Raw genomic sequence first — 20,502 nt, 5'->3', positions numbered from 1 at the left:
TGTGCAACAAAGAGATACGGCGCATTCAGAGACCCGCTTCATACACTGAACTTGTACCGTTTTTCTTTCCTAATCCCCCCCCCCCCCCGATCACAAACGGTGTCAAGGCTACGCGCGGCTACGCAACGCTGGCATCAAAGCCGCGGCACCGGAAATCAAAGATGCGGGAACATCCTTAATGATTCCGCGCCACGAGTCGAGGGATTTTAACTCCGTTTTAAAGGGATGTTTCTGCGATAACAATAGCACAAGTCTACTAACTGCAGCTCCTCAATTAATCGCATCTGAAATATACCTTATTGTAGGAGACGAGACGTGCATATTGTGAGCGCTGCTCCGCAGGGTGCAGCAGCAGCAACAGCAGCAGCTCAGAGCCAAGGCTGGAGTCGTCATTTACATGTCTTTATCATTTCACACCCTCAACGTGGCGACCGCCGAAAGGTCACTGGAAGTGACAACCACTGGGAGTCAGTTCATGATTATAAAGTATATTTTTAGCTATTTATACCACACAGAAAAAAATCAAGTAGCACATTGTAAGATTTTATACTGGTCTAGTTCTTTGTCAGGGCCAGTGACTGAGACCAGGTTTGGAAAAGCTACAGTGGATCAGAGCAAGAAATTAATTCAATTAATTGGTAAAGCAATTATGAAATATGTATGTGGAACATATTGCATCAATGTGATGAAAGTCTGCCATTGTCCTGACTGCTGGTCCCAGCCCTGACGTTTTAATTGGTGATTTTCGGCTCATATTCTGCCCCTGAAAATATACTAACAGAACAAGAATTTTCTAGGACATTTTTTTGTGAAGGATGCTACTAAGATGGCCACACACGCACACGCACGCACACACACACACACACACACACACACACACACACACACACACACACACACACACACACACACACACACACACACACACACACACACACACACACACACACACACACACACACACACACACAGTCGAGCCGAGTTATTGAAATTGAAGAGTCTGACTGAGCCTTGTGTGGGCTCAGTGACAGCGTTGATTAAACATTAAGGAAGAGATATAATGCCATTTTACCATTGTGAGTTATCCAACCCCCTTTGTACTATCATTTCATCTTTGCCCTTGAACTCGAACACATTGCGAAGTGACAGGATAGAAAGAATAATGATAATGAATTATGCATAAATGAGAACTGGAATTCATCTTTATCCAACTTTGGAAAAGTTGATGCATTTGAGGGCCCCTGAGTGTTATCCATCATGCAGCTGACAGGCGGCGCAGCGCTTGGTGCTTCAAAAATGGGCCCGAGTGTCTTAGCCAGCCAAAACCATTTTACACAGCATTCTGGACCATGATACTGGTTTTGGGCAACTGTGAGATGCTGAGCTGAGGCAACAAAGAAACAATCTGTCCGCTTAGGCCTCCCGCAGACTCTCACCGAGTTGAGATGACGTGGATTTGCCAGCAGAGACGCTAATATTCTTCCTCAGCCTGTGTGTGATCTTCTGTATAGCGCTGCTTCTTGGCCTTTTCTGGTTCGACCTTGGAAGTGTTTTTACTGTGGTTTCACCAACACGGGGATCGCTGGTTCGAATCCCAGTGTTACCTCCAGATTGGTCAGGCGTCCCTACAGACACAACCGGCCGTGTCTGCGAGTGGGAAGCCGGATGTGGGTATGTGTCCTGGTCGCTGCACTAGCGCCTCCTCTGGTCGGTTGGGGCGGCTGTTCGGGGAGAAGGTGGGATGGCTCGGAAGAGAAGGGTAATTGGCCGGATACAATTGGGGAGAAAAAGGGGGGAAATTCCAAAAAATAAATAAAAATATAAATGAACACTGCAAAAACAGCAGAACAACATGTACATTTAACTTGTTTCACACCATAAGAAAGCTGCAAGCTGTCTGACACCGCTTAGTATGGGGACAGCAATCGCAACTGGAGAACCTGAACTTTGTCACGTTAAAATCGGTTGCAGAGTGGAAATGTAACCTCTGATATTAGATGAGATATTCACTGAGCCAAAGAGGAGTGCGATGTGGGAAAGATTGAATTGCCCCTCCTCGACAGACACTAGTTGTGGTGTCTTGCTGATTGCTGTCATATCTCGAGCTTTTGTGATTCATCACGTCGATGCCATATTTGGTAAATAGGGGTCACACCCTACTCTATCCGTATCAGTAGTGTATAATGTATGAGCTCTAGATCCACTTGGACAATCACGAAAATGGTAACCTGAGACACTGATGTATTCATAGCTTTACTTTGGCCTGGCGTACAGAATTATCGCTTTCAGTTTGGCCATGGTGTTGCTGTCTGGCTGTGTGTAATTTTCTCCCCGGGCTTTGGACTTTCCTGGGGAACTTATCATTAACCAGAACCCTCTGACGCCACAGGCCTCCAGTGCGGTGGGAAAGGTTTCATGTACCTCCTACAGAAATATGCTGGATAATGCTTGGTGTTGTCCACCATGTTTTGGGGATGTCCTGTATTACTTGGTGTTGAGAAATATCCAGAGAACGTAAACGTCGTGTTCGGATGAACTGATTCAACTTTCTGTCATTTCCTCACCTGGATTATTGAGCGTGCGTAAAGCCATGCAGGGAACTTCACTTTTCCTGTTTAATACAAGTCGGGCAAGATTGAACTGGTCAGAAATACGTAAACTCTGCTGAAAAGGTGTTGCACTTTGTCAGTCCATTCTTCACAGCATTACTATGGCTTACCTAACACAGCAAAACATGCACCTGTAAAACACCCAGTTACACATCATCAATGAATTAACATTCTGGGATGGGAAATCACCAATTTTTTTTCTTGGGGGGGGGGATTTCCCCCCTTTTTATCCCCAATTGTACCTGGCTAATCACCCCACTCGGTCGCTACTCCACCTGCTCTGTTGTTCCGGGGAGGGTTGCAGACTACCACACGTCTCCTCCAATACATGTGGAGTCATCTGCTGCTTCTTTTCACCTGACAGTGAGGAGTTTCACCAGGGGGACGTAGCGCGTGGGAGGATCACGCTATTCCACCCAGTTCCTCCTCCCCCCTGATCAGACGTCCCGACCAACCAGAGGAGACGCTAGTGCAGCGACCAGGACACATACCCACATCCGGCTTCCCACCCGCAGACACGGCCAATTGTGTCTGTAGGGATGCCCAACCAAGCTGGAGGTAACACGGGGATTCGAACCGGCGATCCCTGTGTTGGTAGGCAACGGAATAGACCGCTATGCTACCCAGATGCGAAATCCCCAATGTTTTGGAGAACATTAGCTTTGGAACAAGTGATTATATACTTTGCTCATTGGCTCATTATGCAAGAAATGTTTGAATGAACATTAGTTTTCAACGTCCACTTGAATGATTCAGATTAACTTGTCAGCGAACCAAAGGCCATCTTCTTGTTTGTTAAACCAAATGTAGAGCCTCATTTTGCAACCTGTACCATACTCAAACCTGTTAAAAGCAGAAGATCTATGGTGTCTTAATATCACATTTATCTTGTGCCTGGGAAAAGGCTCAATATTTCAAGGTGCAAGTTTGCATTAGCATGCAGGCAAATGCTCTGTTGAAGCTCTGTTAAATTTTGAAATCAAAGGAACTACCTGAGCTATAAAGTTAGGGGCCATTTAATAGACAAGTGAGTACTTTGCCCCTTTCCAACCTTGGGAGTGATTATTCACATAAGCATAAAACTGCACTGCATGACAATGTAGCATGCACTGCTTTTTTAATTTAGTGGTGCAAAGGGAGATCCTTTGGAGCCAGGCTGTGTTTGATGAAGGAGCCATCACCCTCATTGAGAGAAATAATTATCACAACAACACATTCATAAGCCCTCTATTAGATTGCTAAGGCCTGTTTTGTTTTAATAGACTCCCAGCCAGAGTAGGAGAGGTAGCTTAATGTAATTGGTGACCAGACGACATGCGGAGGGAAGCATCAGGGAAAATGAACCGGGTTTTTAGGACCTTCTCTCCGGTCTCTCTTTTCGTTGTATCCTGTTTAAGCTCTGTTTGACCATTCTAATCTCCTCCGTCTTGTGATCTCACAAGCGTGTCATATCAATGGCTTGTGCTTTCTGTTTATTTTCCCCATCCATAATGCAAGGGGGTATCCAAATCTTGCTGGTGCATGCAGGAGAGACATGGAGAGACAGAGAGAGAGTGAAAGAAAGACAGAAAGAGAAAGTAGAAATGGGTTGCCGGTGATAGAAGGTGTAAAAGTTCAGAACAAGGTAGCAGAAGTCAGCTTATATAAGCCTGAAAGAGAGTGAGAGAGAGCCGCTGTGGTTTGATGGGTGAGCAGTGGTGAAGCGAGACTTGAGTGTTGACAGGGTCTACTCCTCCTCCATGATATTCTAAATCTGGTGCCTTCGTATTGCCGCGCATTTACGTGATCGCAAGGTCACTCAAACCAAATGTTGATCTGGTTCAGCTGACAGCATAAGCGTTAACTTTATCTTTCTTCGGTCAATCACATCGCAAAGGTCTGAACTACATTTTATATTCAACAGTTATGACAGCTCTAGCTACCTGTAAAAAACTGACTTACACATTGTGAGAATCAAGTATCTCCAGCCACCGTTTGCAGTTCTGATGTGTGGGTTTTAACAATAGAAGTTGTTGGATCTCAGTACTGCGAATGTGGTTGGAATTACTTAATTCTCACTTGGTGCATTTTTACTGGATTCCATGCACCATGCTAGCAGGTGAAGTTGTGCAAGAATACAACCCCTATTGAACATCTGTGCTTTGGTCCTTCATTTAACTTTTTGGTTTTTTATTTTATTTTGAGATACTTTATTGATCCCCATGGAGAAATTATGCTCTGCATTTAAGCCATCCTAGCTGTGTAGCTAGGAGCAGTGGGCCGCCACCGTGCAGCACCCGGGGACCAACTCCAGTTCGTCTTGCCATGCCTCGGTCAGGGGCACAGACATGAGTACTAACCCTAACATGCATGTCTTTTTAATGGTGGGGGAAACCGGAGCACCCGGAGAAAACCCACCGCAGACACGGGGAGAACATGCAAACTCCACACAGAGGACAACCTGGGATGACCCCCATGGTTGGACAATCCCAGGGTTCAAACCCAGGACCTTCTTGCTGTGAGGCGGCAATGCTAACCACTGCGCCACCGTGCCGCCCAACTTGCTACTTATCCTTGCACCATGTTCATATGTACGATCTCTTGGTTCCCATATCCACCGCAGAAGTCACAGTTAAGCCCTTTTGTGGCCTCATCTCATACTTAGAGGGAACCTCCTTTTTTTTCAATGTACACAGCCTTAAGATAGGGACCTGTCTGCCCTGCTGCCTTGTGGTTGACCGGTCACGGTTACTTTTTACTCTTTCACTTATATATGCACTCATATTTGCAATACCATATGAATATTTTTGTTTTCTTTCCCAGAGCTAGACAATATCGGGGGAACAAGAATGTCATCTGTTTCAGAGAGATTATGAGAAGAAATTAAAATATGCCTTGTGCCTACAGAATGTCTCGCAGCAAACACAGAAGGAATCCTTTGCTATTGTTTTTTAATTATTGTTTTTGGAGAATTTTAATTTCTGGCTTATAAATTCTGTCTTGCAGCTCTGCTTTATGCATAAACTGCTGTTCAGATGATCCTCTGTCTCAGCACATGCTGTGCAAGCAAGGCCATCCACCCATTTTAAGGTATGTTTATTTTTGTGTATCAATCTAAAATGAACTGACCCATCATCACACACACACACACACACACACACACACACATACAGACACATGCATATAAACACACACACATGCATGTAAACACACACACACACACCTCACAAAGCTCACAGAAAGTACAAAAGATGTTTCCCCCGCAAATTAACTAGAGCACACTGAGATGAAGTAAACCAAGACAAAAACATCTTATCTTCTCTCTTTGATCTCAGATTTGTCCACAGGAAGTACCTTTGAATTGTAAGAGCTGTCAAAAGCAGCATGAAAATATGATTAGAGGGGATGACAGATGAAACAGCAGCTCTCTAATATCTTGCTGTAAATGCTAAGAACATGCAGAGGCCACATTTTGCAATATCAAGTCCATGATGAGGCTGAGTAATTGCATCTGCCAGGCAATCTTTTTAAAGGTAATGTTTTGCACCCTTCTCATCCTCGGAAACCCTGTTTAGACCGCTAGAATGTCAGAATTGCCAAAGCTCTAGAAAGAGGAAAAGGAAGGGGAAAAAAAGGAGACGAGTGACTGAACTGGGATCGAACTCCTGTTGAAGGAAGATGGATTCCTGTGCTCTCAGTGGAAAGCTGTCATAACTGTCCTCTGCAGCCGTTCTCAGAACAGCAAGGAGTCAGTGAAAATACGTCGCACACGCCTTCGCTCCTCTCCACAGGCCCAGGCAGGAGTCCCAGCTAACTATGCCACATTTCCATCTCATTGTGGTGTATAAGCCACAAGCAGGGAGGGAGAGGAGTGTGAGCAAGGGCACAGGAGGAAGAGCCTTTAATTTAGTCTCAGAGGGAAGGTCTATGCAGGGGAAAGAGAGCACAGCGTGAGCCGGAATTCTGCAACGGAAGCCTTACGCCGCTCTTTCCCATCATTTACCTCCATTAAACAACCTCCGTCACACTTGATACGATGAGAAGTGACTGTGTAAATGGCTGTGAATAGATATTATCTTTGCTGATTTTGCGGCGCTGCAAATATTGCGCTGCTGTGCCGATATATTTTCCTCTCAGTGCAATGTAAAAACGCGCAGCGTCGGACTCGACAATACTACGGGGGATGTTAAGAGTAAAACTGGTGTCATTCCAGATAAAACTTAGCCTCTGGCCCTACAGAAGGCCGTTTAAGCTTTGGAAATTATGAATGCCCACTGTATTTTAGGCCATGTTCATCTCCCTACCCCGAAGAGCTCAACATTATGAATTATTCTTTACTCTGATAGCTTCGCTTGGGTAATGTGGGGCACTTTGGTGAAACACCCAATTAAAAGTGTTTCTTTATTTATTCATATTCTTTAATAGCTCAGTGTTTGAAATATGTTTGATATACTACGTGGGAATATTAAAGACATGTTGAAACCGATTTCTAATGTATATTTTACTGGCTATTTAGGGCAAAGGGACCGAAGCAAAAATAGTTGTCGTGTGCCCACGCAGCCGACGACCAATTATGCCATGTAATCAAAGTGACTTTCACCAGTGACCTCTGAGAATGAGGTTTTGAGAGTCAGTGCCTTTGATTTGCTTCGTCTTTTGTGGAAAAAAAATTGTAAACTTTCAAGGGAAATCTCACAGATTCTTTACTGTATGTGCAATCAGTACTGACGAGTAGTGTGGTCGATTGAAGCAGTAAAGAGTCCTCACTGTACTGCAGGAGGAATCTGTTCTCTTGCTCCCAGTCTTTCCCCCAGCGTCTGCTCGTAGTCCCAGCATGCTGAGCGGCAGCCTCGGTATCGTCATGTGTAAAATCCTCTGCGCTGGTGTTGTGGGACGTCTTTCCCACCACCGCAAACGTAGCTTCGCCGGGAGAATGAGGATGTTTAGAGTAGATTAGAGTATCAGAAACCCCGCTAGGCTGTATTTAGGTTTTCCAGCTGCCAAATGATGTCACGATACATCGCTTGGTGTCCTTAGGGGGAAGGAAAAAAAACAAACAAACTCGGTTTCAAGGCGTCCGGGTAGCGTAGTGGTCTATTCCGTTGCCTACCAACACGGGGATCGCCGGTTCGAATCCCCGTGTTACCTTCGGCTTGGTCGGGCGTCCCTAGAGACACAATTGGCTGTGTCTGCAGGTGGGAAGCCGGATGTGGGTATGTGTCCTGGTCACTGCACTAGCACCCCCTCCGGTTGGTCAGGGCTCCTGTTAAGGGGGGAGGGGGAACTGGGGGGGAATAGCGTGACCCTCCCATGCGCAACGTCCTCCGGTGAAACTCCTCACTGTCAGGTGAAAAGAAGCGGCTGGCGACTCCACATGTATTGGAGGAGGCATGTGGTAGTCTGCAGCCCTCCCCGGATCGGCAGAGGGGGTGGAGCAGCGACCAGGACGGCTCCGAAGAATGGGGCAATTGGCCGGGTATGACTAGGGGGGAAAATTGGGAAAAAAATCCCCCAAAAAACAAAAAACAAAACATGGTTTCACTGCCGCCCCAGAGAAGCAGAAACGATCAGGAACAACTGCAGGTGTTTTTCATGTGCTATCCCTGTCATAGATAAACAGAAAATCTTTGAATTCTCCTTTTAGATAATCTAATATAACCCCCATACACTTTTCTTCTTCACAGTATTATGGGATTTACCACTTGTGAATATGATAGGTGGTTATTGGAGTGGAAAAATAAAGCTATGGCACATAAGGCATCGCCATCAACTCACCACTGTCAAGGGGTATGAAAGTTAATGAACCATTCCAGATAGGATAACGATGTTGATGCTACCAGTGTAAATCTCAAAATGGTGGTGGCTAGTGTATAAATTCTGACACCTTGGGTGATTGGTGTTTCCAGCAAAAGACGGTAAATAAATTATTAAAAAATATTCCAGAGTAGATAATCAAAAGAATATGGACTGTGCTCCATATTCTCAGCTCATTTTAATAGCACTGTATGTGCTGTGTCATAAAATGTACATTATGGATTGTAACCTGCAAATTTGTTTGCGCAGGAGGACAAATTATCATTGATCAAACATGTACAGACCTCATCTATTAGGAGCTCAGTAAACAACTCTGAATGAGCCTAATGAGCATAACATGAGTAACATAACATGTTGGACCATATTTGGCTAGTGCTTGATTTGTAAATCATGAGGTCCCGGAACACCAATTAAGGGGGTAGATCGACTGTAAAGGGGGAGGCCACCCACACAGCAAGGAGACATCATACTAACATCAGCCTAAACCGCACAGGATCTCAATACATTGAGGTCTTTTGCAAGCACACAGAGAAAGCAGCCATGACAAAATTCTGGCTCTTTCTGGGCCCTATAACATTTTACAAAATCAACAAACACCCGTTTGAGCATATTCAGTCATAGCCTGAGTCTTACCTTCACAATAGTCCCTCCAATGGTAAGTATCAAATTTTTTTGACAGCAGCTGTGGCCAGAATCGCTCCCTTGCTCACTCATTCACAATTCCCTACATAAGAAACACTGAACAGTGTGTTCTGTAGGGAGCAACAAACGGTGATTTCAGACACTACTGGATCATAATTTTGTGGCTTCTGCTCTTCTTCTCCTCCCATCACGTGCAAAGTGAAAACAGTGCACAGGCAGAGAGTGGAGAAGAGGTTAGCATTAAATTGTGGTATTTTTAGCTCATAATAATAATAATAATAATAATAGATTAGCTTTAACAGCACTTTTCTAAATACTCAAAGACACTTTACATGAGATGCAAAAAATAGACAAGCAAAACAAAACAATAGACCAGCGAAACCAAATGTAGTGTTCATAAACCAGTGTCCATGCATTGGACAGTACATTTTCAGTTGCACTGTGGGAACCTTTTAGGGCTTTTAGTGAACAGATTGTACATTTAGAGTCCGGACACTCAAACTAAACGGATGCTGGTGGGAAAAAATTCACCTCGTGCTCGAGGAAACCATCAATCAGCCTGTGTTTCACACCTCCTCCGGCTCTGCACCAGCATGAAAATAGAGCCTTTAAACCTCCACTCGCCCTCTTTGTTCTGCGTCTGAAAGGATTTTGTCTATGTCCTCATCAAAAGGGCTGAGGTGTAGATCCAGAGTTTTCTCTCACCTGGTCCCAAAAATCATGGAGTAAATTCCCATGTTTCAGCAGGGCTGCAGTCTTGCTTCCATCATTCAAGAAGGGCCTAAAAAAAACCCCAAAAACTTCCATAAAGTGTATGGCATTGTCCAGCTAATTTTTATTGTATTATTCACACCATTATTGAGCTACCTGTTGCACACCTGCTCTATTTGCAGTTGACATGACATGCACCCTTGACAAGGATATGGTTTCAGTACAGTGATCTGAGGGGCCTGTAGATTGACAATATATCTGCTAATAGCTAACTGTCTTATAAATCACTTTGGATAAAAGTGTCTGCTATATGAGAGCATTGGTCTACCCAAGAATGTGCAAAATTAGTAATCTGACACCAACTTGTGTATGGGTTAAATTCAGGTAAACACCTTGACACTGTGTTGAGATTCAGCTCTCCTTTCCTAACCCGCTTTTGCCATCTCAATGCCAGCTTTGAAATTGTACTCTTCTACATTCATGAAAACATCATAATTAGAATCAGAACACTTTATTCACCCTGAAGGGGAAATTGGGTTGAATAATTCAGTTAGACATAATTCACATGGAACAGAGATGTCCCGATACCACTTTTCCACTTCCGATACCGATACCACAGTTTGGATCTCTGCCGATAGCAATCTGATATCTTTTATTTTTATTTTTGGATTTTTTACCCATTTTTCCCTCCAATTGTACTTGGCCAATTACGCTAATCTTCCGAACTTTCCTGGTCGCTGCTCCACCCCCTCTGCCGATCCGCGGAGTGCTGCAGACTACCACGTGCCTCCAATACATGTGGAGTCGCCAGCCGCCTCCTCACAATAAGGAGTTTCGCCAGGAGGACGTAGCGCATGGGAGGATCATGCTATTCCCCCCAGTTCCCCCTCGCCCCTGACCAGGTGCCCTGACCGACCAAAAGAGGCGCTAGTGCAGCGACCAGGACGCATACCCACATCCGGCTTCCCACCTGCAGACATGGCCAATTGTCTGTAGGGACGCCCAACCAAGCCGGAGGTAACACAGGAATTCGAACCGACGATCCTCGAGTTGGTAGACAACAGAATAGACCGCCACGAAACCCAGATACTGTAGCAATCCGATCTTTTGTTTTACTCTTGAATAAATGATAATAATAATAATAATAATAATAACATATAGTAATAATAAAATATATATGAGGCACTTTGCTCATGATGGCCAATTTGCAACCTAAAAACATTACACTCAAATGGAGAACAAGCCAATACTTCCTCAGTATATAATTCACAACAACAGTTGGTTGTGGACCTACGCCCTTTATTCAATGAAAGACTGCAACCCATTTTAATATTGTTTGACAGAGTATTATAGTGCATACAGTAAACGAAATCAGACCTTAAACAATATTAAAATGGGATCTCTGAAAGACATTAACTTAACTTCCATGTTCCCCTCTCTTCTTCACTATCTAGTTTTAAACCAAGACCAAATCATCTACCTGTCAGTTAGACTCCCTTCCTACTCATTTAGTAAAAGCTTGTCTACCTTCTCTATCCTCTTTAATAACTGATACTATACATTCCTCCCTTACCTCTGGTCTTGTTCCCTCATCTCTCAAAACAGCTGCAATAACTCCAATACTCAAGAAACCTGGTGCAGACCCCAACAATTTGAATAATTTTAGCCCAATCTCAAATTTACCATTTCTTTCTAAAACACTTGAAAGAACAGTCGCATCTCAGGTACACGCTCACTTGACTAACAACAATCTGTTTGAACAATTCCAGTCTGGTTTTCACCCCATGCACAGTACGGAGACAGCCTCGTTGAAAATCACTATTGATCTTTTGATGGCAGCTGACTCTGGGCTCTTAACCATACTTGTCCTCCTTGATCTGAGTGCAGCCTTTGATACAATCTCACACATCCTCCTAGAAAGATTAGCTTCCATTGGAATAACTGGCACTCCCCTTGACTGGTTTAGATCATATCTCTCTGGCCGCACTCAGTTTGTCCAACTTAAAAATTTTGAGATCTCAGTCCTTTCCTGTTACTACCGGTGTTGCCCAGGGCTCTGTATTGGGACCCCTCCTATTTATTATTTACCTTTATTATTTACCTACTACCTCTTGGCCACAATTTCAGGAAATTTGGCATTCAATTTCACTGCTACGTGGATGACACCCAGCTTTATCTATCCACCAAACCTACCTCCACTCTTCCACTCACTTCCCTTTCTGACTGCTTACTAGAAATTAAATCCTGGTTTTCATACCACGTCCTCAAACTTAATAGAGATAAAAATGAGGTCCTCCTAGTTGGCACTAAATCTACTTTGGCAAAAACTGATAGTTTTTCTCCTACTATTGACAATTCTATAGTTCCCCCCCCCATCACCCCAGGTTAAGAGTCTGGGTGTCATTGTTACGGACTAGTCGGGTCTAGGGGTTAAAGGTTAAACATGCAATACTAGTCCTAACCTGGAGTGTGTAGAAAAGATGGAAACGAGGGAAAAAACAAGAAGAAGGACTGATTTCCAAGACGAGAGAAAAAACGGAGGTGAGCTAGCTTACTGAGGTAGCAGGCTAGCAGTTAGTAGGTCTCTCCGACAAGGCCTCGGCCACGTGAGTCTTGGCTTCCGTAAGCGGCGGACACTGTCTTGGTAGTTTAGTTCAGTTTAGGTTGATAGTGGATGGATCCTCAAAAATAAAAGAAACTTGGTTTTCTTCCAAGTCCTTCAAAGCTGGAATGGTGTGAACCTGTACCACGTTTTCAAAGTGCTGTATCCTGAGGCATTTATGCAACCTCCCGCCATTAACAAACTCCAGGAGACACACATGCACCTCATAGTGATGTCCTCTTATAAACCCTGCTTAACCACACCTCCAATCATTTCTCAATGAAAACCAGTCCAAGTAAGCAAGAAAAGAAGAGGGGAAAAAGGCAACTATAACCCCTATCACTTCTAACAGTCATCCTGGGCAGCACATTATCTTTTGAAGCCCATATCAACAATGTCACTCGGTCTGCATACTTCCACCTATGCAATATTAATCGTTTTCGGCCGTCACTTATACCTTAAAAGCACAGCCATACTCACTCACACCCTGGTTACATCCTGTATTGACTACTGTAATTCTATCCTATTTGGTCTTCCCCTCAAGTGTCTTCATAAGCGTCAGTTGGTCCAGAATTCAGCTGCCCGTATCATTAACAGAACTCCTTCCATAGATCATATCACTCCTGTTCTTCAGCAACTTCAATGGCTCCCTGTTAAATACCATATTGACTTCAAGATCCTGCTCTTCACCTTTAAGACCCTTAATAACTTAGCTCCTTCATATCTTTCTGAACTCCTTCATATCCACACGCCCTCCCGCACTCTCAGATCCTCTTCTGCTCTCCAATTCACTACACCATCGGCCCGCTTGACTACCATGGGAACTAGAGCCTTCAGTCGTTCTGCCCCCCCGCCTATGGAACTCTCTCCCACAAGAAATTCGCAACGTTGACTGTCTTTCAACCTTTAAATCCCATCTCCAGACGTACCTTTTCAAATCGGCATATTCAGTCTGATCCACGCTTCATTGAGTTTTGTGCAGATGTTGATTTTAAACTTATATGTTGTGTTAACTTTTTATTGTCTACCCTGCTTTGTTTTGATTTTATGCTGTTTGATACAGTGCTGCTTGTTTTTTACTGTGTTCTGTAAGGTGTCCTTGAGTTCTCTGAAAGGCGCCCACGAATAAAATGTATTATTATTATTATTATTATTATTATTATTAGTGTAAGACTTACTTGCTCCAACATGATTGTTCTCTCAGACACCTGCCTGTCTTCGACTGTCAGTGATTAAGCCAAACAGCCAATCAGAGGTCATGGTCAGTATTCAAGGTGACCAATCAAAGGAGTGGAGACATCAGCCGCTGTCTATTCCATCCCCGCTTCCAAAGTCTCCAACATCAGCTTGCCGGGCGAGCTCACGTAAGTTGCGAGCACGTAGGGAGGGTCGAGCTCACGTTCATCACAGCCCCCGAGCCCCGTGCTTGCAGGACCGCATCTCTGTACGCGGAGCACAGACGCTCTCTTGCGAGGATGCTTCCCGCTCGCAGTTACTGTTCTGTGCGCTCGTATCGCGTGCATGCACCTGGATTATATGTCCGCGGGTTCTGACACTAATTAACCGCCATATGGCTACTACTGTTATCACCTGACACGCTACTCCGCTCAACCGGATGTCGCACAGCACAGCACAGGAAGTGCTAATTTACAGGTATTTAGGCGATGGTTTAAGCCATCGGGTAGGTATCGGGTCATATTTTTTTCTCTCCCCTACGATATCTCATCCAGCATTCCGGGCCCGTATCGGCTCGATGCCGTGGATCGGATCGGGACATCCCTACATAACATGCAGACATTAACTTTGCTTGCTACAATACGAAGGTGTAGGATCCTTGCAAACTGGTGCTGGATTGGAAAGGGGTCCAAAACTGAGAGATCCTGAACAAATTAAACAGCGCAAATGTAAACATATTGCTCCATTAAATACGTCTTAGCATTTGGCAAATATTTGCTATTTTTGCTTTCATTCGTGTTTCCTGCGGCTCTTCACGGAGAAAGGAGTTTATAATGCTGCACTAACTCCTAGTGCAGTATACTAGACGTGCATATAACACGAGTAGCTTGGCGAGAGGCTGGAACAAAATTATGTTTCCCATCACGCCATGCTGGCCCATGTAGATGTTTGATTAGCGGCTGTAATCGAGTTTGAGCCACTTTCTCTGAGTCAGTTCCACTTGGCTGTCCAAAAAGAAGCGGGTTGTGTTTTGAGCTGCCTTACACTTCAAAAGGGGTGAGAAGGGAAAAGAGCAGGAGTAAAAAAAAAGAAAAGTAAAAGGGAGACACAGCGATACAGGGTGGCTGGGGGGGGTGCACTTGAAAGAGAGACAGAGGCCAAGAAATCAGGAATAGGAGAGAAGCAGAAGCGCGCGTGCGTGCGTGCGTGTGTGTGTGTGTCTCTCTCTCCTCTGTGTGTGTGTGTGTGTGTGTGTGTGTGTGTGTGTGTGTGTGTTAGACGGGGGGTGGGTGGGTGGGGGGGTCATAGTAAGCAATTGCTCGGCTATACAACCAAAAAGCAAAGGAGCAAGAAGAACACATCACCTTTGGCCGAGTTCTAAAGTGCTCATTTAAAGAAATCTCAGAAACCTTGCCAGGGGTTTTAAAAAGTATTGATTTTCCTCTCAGTTTGTGTGCAGCGCCTCGGGTCTGAGGATCTGAGTTAGCTTTACGATATATGTGTAAATGTGGTGCAAAACCTATAATAGGGAAGACATTTCTTTCCTCCGGCTATTCTCTTGTCAGCATAAAGTATAGTACAACAGTAAACTGATATAACCATTACTTGTTTATGATGCTGGGGGTGGGGAGATGGGAGTGGTGGTACCCTTTTTCTTTTTTTCTTTTTTTTTTATATCAGTTCCTCTCTTATAGCCATTCCGCACACGTACTTGGGTCGTTTAATTTGGCCCGTTATACCGCTATAAATCTGTCTCAACATCATATCAATGGTAATGAGAGGAGCCTTTTGTTATTTGGATGGACTTGTTGTCATGCAGATCACAGTGTGATTGCGGGTTACGCTGTATGTTTCTGTTGCTGTGTGTTTTCCCACTGCTGCCCGACTCCGTCTTGCATGCGTTAAACCATTTATTTTGACAGCTCACGTTTGAATATGTCATCCTCTTAATGTGGCTTATAGGATGGTTCAATCGGTAGTTTCTTAAACATGAACATCTTGTCATTAAGACCAGACATCAAAACCAACATGTATTAATACGACGACGTGCTGAAATGTAGGCTGGACTTTTTTCCAGAGAAATCGAGCTCGCACTTTGACTATTTCGATAATTAATTATTTTCCAGGACGTATTGACGGAAACGTAATGAGCTACATATTACAGTAACTGAATTCATTCTTAAAATAACACCCTTGGGGCACTGCAATCACCACCCCCCCAACAATTTATTAATTTCTTCATGCAGTAAATGTGTCTGGAACTAGAGATCCTGACCACCGGATTCAGGATTCAGGAACAATGTGTTGTCATTTCAGTCCTGTACTTGCGTACACAAAAGAAGGGACATTTCGTTTCTCTCAGCCCACAGCAGTTGCAACACAAAAGACAAAAACACATATTCAAAATTTCCCAAAGATGACACCACCGAAAGCACAAAAACAGAACAAAGCAAAATAACACAGTTAACAACACAGTCCAAAACTTCCTCTGTCAAGGAGGATGAATGCCAGCCAGGATGACTGTCGGGACTGCTGGTCCGCATGGGCTAGAAGTTAGCTTAGCCTGCCCCGCCTCCACATCCTGTCTGACTGCCCTCAGTGTTTCCTGTCCGGGCGCAGCTCCAGCAGGGCCGTGGTCCTTGGGCCCACTGGATGCAGCAGACCAGGCTCCCTCAGCCGATTCAACGCCAGCTCTCCCGGACCAGACACCTTTGACACCAGACACCTTCGACAAGGAGCTCCACAGCTGCAGGATCGAAAAAAATATGGCCGACGCAAGCATAAGTGTGCCCACCATGGTGGCTCAAGAGAACCGTACTGTGCCAGGTGAGCGTTGACCTATCAAATGGGTGGTCTCAGTGAGAATCACAACCCCAGACGACGCCAAGGTCACTTAAGGTCAATTAGTAAAAGAGGCTCACTAACACAGGCCGGGCTGCCCGAGAGCGTTGAGAGGAATTAGCGGATTGCACAAGTAAATCCAAAAACACAAGTGGCATTCCTCTTTAAGAGACAGATCTGATAGAGCCGTATCTGCGTCTTGTATATTCTAAGTGGGTCAAAGAATTTCCCTTTGATAGCAGATGGTGTTTGCTCTCAAGTGGCAATAAACAAACGTGTTCATTAGAGTTGAGAAGGCCTGCTTTATAATTGTATTATCATATCTGTTAGTCCTGATTACTTACTGGTGTGAAGTGACACATTCGGAGGAAAATTAGTTCGAAATCGCCATTTGGAGGTGGATTCATAGTCACTTGGGAGGATTCATGATGGATTTTCAAGCAATCGCATTAAAAGAGCAGTGAAAAGTTGTATGCTTCTTCTTTTTTATGCCTTATTGACAGCAACAGTTAACATTAGGATAAAAACTTTTATTTTTATTTCTTATTTTTTGCTCTGCTGCCATATTATACTTTCACAATTGGATATTTTGTCTGTTCGGGGCAAGCACTTTTTTTCTCATCTTGTGACAAAAAAAAAATGCAAACGAGTAAGCCTATTAAAGAGGTGACCCTAAGGCTAACCGTGATTCATCAATGAGAATCTTTTTACTGCCAGCGTCAAGGCTGTTCCATGTCATGAGAAAATTGTCTTTAAATGCTCCTCCCACTGTGATTTTAAAATACCCTTTTTATTCAGACTATAAAGGAGGTGAGGAATAAGTGTCCCGTCATCCGTAATAAAATATGTTTTTCTTTTTAATGGCAGGTTTCAGCCTAGTCGGGAGTGCACCTTGTTGTTTATCCCCTGCATGGGAGTGCAAACTGTCTGGGCGATGGCCATTATGGTTCCTGCAACTGCCTGTTCGTCTGCTCCACCGGGATCACTGGAGTGCTCCAACTAACAAGCTTGGGGTGCAGACGGCGGATGCACAAATCGGATTTTGTTCTGAAAGCTTCTGGTTTGGCTCTCTGTCTCCAGAACAGGAGGGGACTGTTTTCACGGAATGAATTGTCTAAGTTATGCGCCACCAGGATGAGACAATTAGATCTGATAATCTGGCTAATGACTTACACTGAGGAGGGAAATTGAATAAGCCACACCAATCCACACAGCCTTGGGCTCACCCCTTTCCCATTTTGTTTTCCTCTCATTCTGTCTCTTAACTGTCTCGGATGTATGCAGTGAAAGGTGCACAATCCTGGAAGAGAAGCATTTGTCCCTTGTTATAGTCTAGGATTTAGAAGAATCTAGATCTGGTACACACACACACACACACACACACACGCATACACACAGATAGATATACATCTGCATGCCTACAGTATGCACAAAACAGTTAGCACAGACACATGAAATCATCTCACTTTCATGTTAACCCCCCCGCAGACATATGTTCCTGCACGAAGCAACCCCTACACCCTCCCACACACTAGCACACGTGCACGCAACACTCCCGGGTCGGACCCAAGGTTAGTACAGATTAAAAGATGTCATTGATGGAGGAGGATCCCTCTGCTACTATGGTCTGCCAGGGTGTGTTTGGGACTAACCCACCTCATTTTAGCAGCATAATGGGTAAACAGAATGTGATCAGTCCAATTATTCCCTCACTGTGGAAACGTTCTTGTGGGAATGGCCTGTGGAGAGCTGGAACTGTAGCACCTGCTGCCTCGAGCCTTCAGTTGTATGAATCTCAATTTGTTTGTACAGCCGTGCCAGTGACCAAGAAGTGAGCCCTTTCAGGCTGGTGCCACTGGGTAGCCATCTGATCATGTCTTTTTTTTTTTAGTGCGTTGTCTGAGGATGTGTGCAAGATCAGCACAGCGTTGTTTTCAGCAATGAGCCGACTCAATGTCACTCTCTTCTTTCATGTTTTCCACCCAGAAGACGGTTTTGTGCTTGGTTTTATATGCATTCAGCTCTCAAGGACGCTGAGTGTTGTTGTTGTTTTTTTTATTATTATTTCCTGTGTTTTCTCTCACTTTTACAACTTAGGTGGCGATGTATGATTTTCCTGTTTAGAGATCATCCACAGTAGTCATAAATTGCAGGAATTTTACTGCCCCTGTGAGGGTTTTACTGGTGTCCAAACAAATTGTTCTGCTGTCGAATAAGTAGCAAGTCAGATGCAGAATAAAGAATCGATGGCTCAGGTTATGTTGCATACTTAATAGCGGGGATGCATTATGTGTTTATGGCGCATCCAAGTTAAAACCGCACTCCTCCTCGTCCTATAAGGATCCAACCTTGACAGGATGGAGTGATAGCTCTTGTTCTTTTTGTCTTCTTCCCTAATGTTAAATGAACATAGGTGGTTTGCTTCTTTGAGTGGTGCTTGTTATCCAAACTGGCAATGATTGTCCTCATTATTCTATTCTTGTTCTGAGGCTGGTAGCTGATGCACATATAATATGCATTGGGCTCCTTCTCACAATGTAAGATGCCATTTTTTCTCTATGCAAAAAAAACCAAAAATCATCCAAAAGACTGTGGTATGATTTTGCATGAATTGACAATGAGGGATTAGACTGTTTTAGGGTTCATTTAGCTCCACTAATTGAAAGTAATACCTTCCAAATAGCATATTGATCGGCATTAGGGGCCATTTCTCAAAAAGTAACACAGGAGACCTGTGTTAACCTGTTCATTAAAGTATTTATATTGGTTATACGTGATGGTAAGAGATTAAAATGGGTTTGTTTGAGGTTCAAATTTTGCTTTGTGGCACCAAAATTAATGTATATAAAAGTAAAAATATCATAAAACGACTTGGTGCCCCACCTTATCTGGGCTGTTTTGGAGAAAAAAAATGACCAATGCTGCAGGGTGTCATAGCAGCCCAGTGCTGCAGGGTGTTAGCAGCCCAGTCAACGCCTCCCTGTCTCTGACAATAAAGCTGCGAATTCTTCTGACAAAATACTTCATTTTAACAGATTTTCAAGAAGAATGTAAAGAAGGTCGTGATATTTACACCTCCTAGGGATTTCAGCGACAAGTATGTCTTGATTCAATACATGTGGGCCTGCATCAGTTTTGGGATGTGGCAAATGGCGCTGCAGGGCAGTGCCTATGACACCACCATGCAACGTGTACTCATGAAGAAGAATTAAGTGCTGATGTCAATTCTGATTAGGTTTGGACTGAAAGGAGTGACTACATAGATTTCCAATTGCCTTTTTCCCCCTACTCTCTGAAAGCCAAATTGGTGCCTGTTATGATGGTGGACCAGGATCCTACGAAATACCAGCCCACTACTGCAGTCAATGGCGCCGAGTAAAGTGGCGTGGAAGTCTCCTTTGGATTGACCCAAAAGGAGTTCGCTTGACGGAGATAAGAAGTCAAGTACCACCGGTTACAGACCATACCTGTGTCTAACATTGGTACTCAACGTGCCCAACGTTTGGTTTCAGCCGAATACTTTGAAATCCCGGCTTTTGGTTTTGGTTTAGCTGGAGAGCGCCGAGCTCAAACCATCCCCGCAGTCACTCTCCGTCGGGCGCGTGCGCTTGGTGCGCGGCGCCTCCGCTCCCCAATTGGGTTCCTCACTTTGACACATTCCTGGACGCGAGCGGGTCTGCCGAATGGATTCCCGGCTGTGATGCTGATGCGCTGAACACATCTCAAGTCCAGTGGCTCGGCGCTCTCAAGCAGTTTAGATTGTTTTTTGTTTTTTTCCCCAAACCGTTGCCATCTTCCTCAGCAGCAGCAGCAGCAGCAGCAGCAGCAGCAGCACTACTGGATTTATTTGGGGGACACGATGGCGCGCTTGTGCTCATTCCCGCTCTTTCTCTCTTCGCTTTCGTGTTGCACCACTTCTCAGCCAAGTTTGTGGCACGGGCAGAAATAAGTTCCCCGACCACGTACGACAGACTCCGCCGGGTGGAAACAACGCCGCCGGAGACGGGCGCAACACGTACACCGGCTGCAGCCGAAGTCTCCGCGGAAAACCGCCAAGACCGCTTTGCTAAGTGGTTTGGAAGCGGAACACGTTACTGTCGATGCTGCGGATGCGAAGTATAGCCGGCG

The 20,502-nt window shown here is 44.5% G+C and overlaps 1 protein-coding gene across 1 annotated transcript in view; it reads left to right on the top strand.

Annotated features, from left to right (window-relative positions):
- Positions 1–16,328: 16,328 nt before the first annotated feature.
- Positions 16,329–20,502, top strand: part of sorcs3b (sortilin related VPS10 domain containing receptor 3b) — a 39,085-nt gene continuing 34,911 nt past the window's right edge. The window contains 2 exon segments of the mRNA XM_056291418.1: positions 16,329–16,359; positions 20,297–20,389. Of these exon segments, the coding sequence (XP_056147393.1) occupies positions 16,329–16,359; positions 20,297–20,389 (124 nt within the window).

This window comes from Lampris incognitus, chromosome 13, assembly GCF_029633865.1.
Source record: "Lampris incognitus isolate fLamInc1 chromosome 13, fLamInc1.hap2, whole genome shotgun sequence".
In the NCBI taxonomy this organism is placed as follows: Eukaryota; Metazoa; Chordata; class Actinopteri; order Lampriformes; family Lampridae; genus Lampris; species Lampris incognitus.
This window is presented reverse-complemented; position numbering and strand designations above follow the sequence as displayed.